Source organism: Saccostrea cucullata, unplaced genomic scaffold (assembly GCF_032062105.1).
Source record: "Saccostrea cucullata isolate Sc308-1 unplaced genomic scaffold, CSIRO_AGI_Scuc_v1 ctg1418, whole genome shotgun sequence".
NCBI lineage: Eukaryota > Metazoa > Mollusca > Bivalvia > Ostreida > Ostreidae > Saccostrea > Saccostrea cuccullata.
In genome coordinates this window covers 82,929-88,799 of record NW_026923133.1, presented here as the reverse complement: position 1 = coordinate 88,799, position 5,871 = coordinate 82,929, and the positions used below count along the sequence as shown (strand labels likewise).

At 33.8% G+C, this 5,871-nt stretch overlaps 1 protein-coding gene across 1 annotated transcript; it reads right to left on the bottom strand.

The window, feature by feature from the left end:
• Positions 1–545: 545 nt before the first annotated feature.
• LOC134263239 (sperm microtubule associated protein 1-like) lies at positions 546–4,220 on the bottom strand. Its single transcript, XM_062745554.1, has 4 exons — positions 4,069–4,220; positions 3,538–3,810; positions 1,328–1,427; positions 546–1,145 (listed from the first exon to the last, which is right to left on the bottom strand). Exons 2-4 carry the CDS (start codon positions 3,799–3,801, stop codon positions 988–990), a joined length of 522 nt encoding a protein of 173 aa, XP_062601538.1. The 5' UTR covers positions 3,802–3,810; positions 4,069–4,220; the 3' UTR covers positions 546–987.
• Between the last annotated feature and the right edge of the window lie 1,651 nt (positions 4,221–5,871).

Here is a 5,871-nt window from a genome sequence, read left to right as displayed (position 1 = left end):
GCTTGATCTTACGTCATCACTTTATGTTAAAAAAAGTAATACATGTATGTAGGAACCACGTAATTAAAATTTATCAACTTTCATAGTTTGCCAAAAAAATAAAATAAAATAAAAATAAAAATATAAGGAAAAAAATGGAAAAGAAAAAAATCAGACAGCATTTCAACGAACTGGGATATCAATGTTCAATTATACATGTAATTTAATAATAGCTCACTATTTTGGTTCAATATAACTCTTGCTTATTTCTATACCAGTAAGACAGACAGGAGTAGATCACTCTAATTATTGTCAGCGTAATTTCAGTGTAGCGTTTAAAGGAAGATAACTCCAAGAGCACCTGAAACTCGGCATGAGACGGTTTTCTATTTCTTTTTCTCAATAAAAGGCATAATGTTTACAAAAAATAAATTTACCACACTTTAACTTCTTCATGTAGTAATCTTTTTGATTATATTATGAAATTTCTACTATATATACAAATCAAAAAAATGGAATTTGAATAATGTATTATTGCATTATTTCATAAACAAACAACACAATGAAACAATTCAAAAATCAAATTTCTGTTACAAAAAAGTAATGACAAATATTCAAACTTAGGATTTTCCTCTTTTCTTTTAATAAACACATTAAAAATTTAGTAATCTGCATGGATAATCATATCTTGTTTTCAGCATTCATTTGAGAACACTGTATGTAAATAATAATCTTAAGTAGTCAAGGTTGAGAGAACATCACAACGGTTTAATTCCTTTACATATTTACGATTTTAATCTTCGCAAAAATAAAAATTGCAACGTTTATCACTTTTACACATTTCACAAAAGTTTTGACAAAATAGCAAACAAACACAAGTATATCAAATACATTCAACAAGAAATGTGCTTTTCGTTAAGATCCACGAACATTATAATGCAGTGATGATATGACTTTTATATACACAGGTTTATAAGTATATCACAGATTTCATTAGCAAGACTGCGATCAATGGGTAGCTGATCGACTTCCGGTTCCGAAAGGTGACGGTTTTTGCCGAAGCCACGGGGTGTTACGACGATACCCGAACTTTCCGTTGTAACCAATCACGGGCTGGACTCCTTGCATGAACTGGGCGTGGCCGTCCGTAGTCTCTCCCGAATGACCTACGAAATGCAAACCCTCTGTTAGATTTGTTCATTATTGTAAGAAAAACAACTGAGAAGCATGTACTTCCCTTCTTCTGAGAGAGAGAGAGAGAGAGAGAGAGAGAGAGAGAGAGAGAGAGAGAGAGAGAGAGAGAGAGAGAGAGAGAGAGAGAGAGAGAGAGAGAGAGAGAGAGACTTACCAGCACCAAATTGGTTCCTGAGTGAAAGGTACTGAAATCCTGTGCCCTTTTCGTGGAAGTAGTCGGCTACTGGTCCCTCAATGGAGGTACCACCCTCGTTCTGAAATACAGAGAGAAAGATTTCATGTTAACCCGTCACGATGAGTTACTAGTACTTCAAGTAGATATAATATACAAGAAATGCAAAATGGAAGAGCTCCGACGGAGAGGAAGAATTTAAAATCCAATATGTATGCCGGGGATTTTGTGTGGAGATGGTTACTCATTTGGTGACAATCTAATCTTTTTTTGGCTTTTAATTGGAATACAGACAACGTATGAAAAACTAAAAAAATGATGTTTTTAGATAGTCTATTTTCAAACGTAACAGAAAAACAATCTAGCTTTATGAAATGAGAACTGCAATTCGAATTCATAGTAGATATTTCAATATACATGTACACATAATCATATCAAAATGATTTCTTTTCTTTATCAGATATGCTTTGGTTTTACCTCTTGGTATTGCACGCCTGTCATATTTTTGGTTGCATATTTGATAAAGCAGGACAGATTTAAAGATTTAAATTTTATTATTGAAACTATAATTTTGAAAGGTGTGACAGAAAAAAAACCAGTAAACCAAACACACAAACCAAACTAAAGAGTTACGAAGTGGACATCCGCCATGAAGACAAAGATTAAGTGATAAAAAAGACATCAAAAATTTTTTAAAACTTGAAACTTTTAATTTCACTAAAGTTTGTACAATAAAAGTTTAACAATTGAAAAAAATTAACACATGAACAGCTAACATAATGAACCTGGTGAGCATATACTCCCTGCGTGGAAACACAAGTACACTCCCTTTAATTTCAGACTGTTTAAATGTAGAAATAGATTTTCAAAATTGATTTAACAGCCGAACAAACTGCACATATTTAAGCTGAACTTAAGCTTCTTTCATATTATTTGTTAAAATCTATAGAATTCCTGCGGAGTTTGGTCTGATGTCGTATCGATTAATGTAAACGTTTCTGTAGTTCTCAATGTAGACGTAAAATAGGTGAAAAGAAAGACAGTCAGACCTAGATTGACTGCACCGTGTAACATCTCCCCATCCGATCATTGATCTCAGTAGATAGTCGATCTGTGGTCAAGAGAGAGGGTAGGGAGAGGCTCAGAGATAATACAAGGGATATTATAATAGGATGTGTTCTTCAAAGACCTATCTCATCATAACAATGGAAAAGAGGAAATTGTCAGGCTGCATTCAAAGCACAGCTAGCAGTTTGAAGCACAAGGAAATACACATACCCCTTCCCCCTTAAAACATGCACATAATTCCTCATTCTAGCTACCATTATTTATGTTTTGTTTTTTTTAAAATACAAAATAGTGAATAAAATGACTGTGTCCATGTTTTGCTCTGGAAAATCCAAAATATATGTCTCAAAAAGTAAATAGAAAAAAAAATGTAATAAAGATGCTTAAATTTCATGTTAAGTTTTATAAAAATTTAAAAATCAATGCATTTCCAATGGTTCTCTTTATTTTGACCATAATCTGTGTCAACGATTGATCGAAGTTTTTATCACCTTACAGGTCTGAATACCCGGGAACACCTTATCACTTTATCCTTTATGACATGTAAGTTGTGTATCATTTTCGTTTGATTGACTCTGAAGGTATTTTATCACTCAATACACAGCTACAGCCTTTATTTTCTTTATATTCTTCCTCACGTAGTACTTGAACTGGAATGGGATATTCGTCCCTCAATATTTAAATACATGAACCCCCTACTGGTTTATAAAGTATTTGAATTGATTTACAACAGGTAAAATGAAATGTTAATCTTATAGAATGTCAAAAGAAGTTCGAAGTGAACAAACGTTCGAGTTGTTGAAAACTGAACAAAAGATAATATAGAAACATAGCATTTTAACACTTTTGAAGAACTTACCACATGCAATTAATAGAAATGAAGACATATGGCGATTGTCATAGTAATAAAATCGCATTGTTTTTTCTCTCGTTTTGCGGACCTAGAAGAGCACACTCTCATAAAGTATAGTACACTCTCTCATAATTACTGTTAAATTGTAAAGTTCGCCTTAATGTGTAATGAATGAAAAGGTTATCATTGCTAAATTAAAAGTTGTATAGAAACAGTGAAGAGCTTACATATATATATCAGAAAAAAATAAAAGCAGATGCCGTTCTCTTACCTGAGCTGTTTTTTCAAGTGTCTCATTAACTCCAATGAACTCGAAGTACTCATCCACATGTTTGTCTTTCTGTGAGTTATAGGGGGGAATAACGGGTCCTAGTTTAGGGTTAGTCTTGGAGTAGTCGTTAGAAATACTGCTGACAGCGCCACAGTCCAGAACAAAACCCTTCTCCTTCTCTAACTGAGCGTCAGGGGGTGGAGTGGGAGGGGTGCGGTAAATTTTGTTCTCACGACCCTTCTCTGAAGCAGAACTGGACGGCATGGCTTTGACCTGTGGAGTATGTTAGGTGTGTTTCATAAAGGTGTTTTATACAGGTAATAATCCCAAGATATCGCCACCAAGACGATCAATCTGTGCTATATAACGCAGATAAAGGATCGATATGTCATAAGCCTGGCAAAAACATTAATATTTCATAAACTCTTTTCAGCAACTCAGTTATTACAGAAGCTTTTGTTTGGATTTCCATTAAACTATTTATTTACAAAAAATCCGAATTTCCTTAATAAAATATGTAGCTTCACTTACCTTGGTTGCTAAGTGTGCAAAGTCTCGGGGATCGAGGGTTCGAGACGAGAGACTTCCAATCAAAATAATTCTTTTTAAATTTAGTTAAAGTTTGATATAGATCATCTGCGTTTAAATCCTACTGATTGGGGCCTCTTTAAGGGGGTTTAAACTGTTGAGAGAATCGATACACCTGACATATTAACGGATTAAAGAGCAACCAGACGAAGAAACGTAATGTTCTTTTTCTTTCTTCCCTTTAAATCCATTCATTATATATATACAAGTATATAGACATAGGTTTTCTATACATTTAAATCTCGCCTATCACAATAAAATTTAGCATAAGACAGAACCTATATTACTGAAATTATTCAATTTTCCTCAGGTTGAAAGTATATTTGTACTGGTATTCAGTTACATCATTAGAACTTTCCGTGCCGATATTTGAATCAAAACATATAGTGCTGACTGTTAAGGTGGGTAACAAATTAACAATTCATGTTTGATACATGTCTGAAGGAATATATGTAATATCAGTTTATTTATAATTTTAAACTTTTAAAAATCACACAATTCATTCATTCTTTATTTCCTCATAAAACATTAAAATAACCGTTTATTTGCTTGTCCCATTTAGAAATTGTTCCTATTTAGTCGATGTAGAACAGTAAACTTGAACCTGTACTCGGTTCATACGGCTTTTGAGAAGTAAGAGTTCTACCTCACGCGATCTCGCTTTATACAATTTCATCCGCAGGACCGGTCTGTACGTTGCAGAGTGGAATAAATCTTTCATTTTAAAAGATGCATTACCACTGCGCCAAGAAAGCGACCAAAAATAACTAATTTTACCTTTAATTCACCAAATTAGTACAACGAAAACTGAAACGATATCTGAAATACTCTTGTTTCTTGTTATACCCCCGCTTGAAAAGCAGGAGGGTATATAGTATTGGGATGTCCAGCCGTCTGTTACGCTTTGGGGTACCCATGTCTTATCCGCAACTTCTCTCATACCACTGAAGGAAATTTAATGAAACTTTCACAGAATGTTTATTACATATTGCCATTGTGCACCTCCTATTTTACCTTTTGATCCGACACATATTTTGGATTTTCCAGAGCAAAACATGGATACTGCCATTATATTCATATGGGAGGCGGGGGGTATTATTTGGTGAGCTCATTGCTCACAGTACCTCTAGTTTTATTTGAACATATATAAATGTGGGTAACCTTTTTGACAAAATATAAAAAGCCTTTGAGCTTTGGCTGTGAAGTTTTAGGGCCTTTTAGTCCTAGCTGCAGATCTGTATAGCGTTATGGTTTTATATATTTGTCTTTGAACAGATCTGCAGCTATTTTAGTCCTAGTTGATGTTTTGCAATTAAAGTTCATTACTATTAGTCGGCACCTACCGATTTTTATATCAAAAAGTCTAAAATCATATCAAAATTCATATATGTTCATAGTTTTCAGATGACAATTTTAGCTCTTTGAAAGCTTTGCCATGGATCATGATATCCGTGAACTTAAACAACACCATTGATATATTGTATTAATAGTTTTCAGACATTTAAACGTATTTCTTCCCATTTACTTGGAAGATACAGCTAGAGCTAAGTGAGACGGCCGGCGAGACAGATTGCTGCTGTGACTGCCTTGTTAGTAGACGGCATTAAAACAGACATGTAAAATTTCCTCTCACTATCCATGTCATTTCATGAAGGTATTGTACAATTATTACCTGTAGAATATCCAAACTTAAGTTGACAAAATTGCGAAATTTGATAGGCAAAAGACAATATGAATAGCAAAATT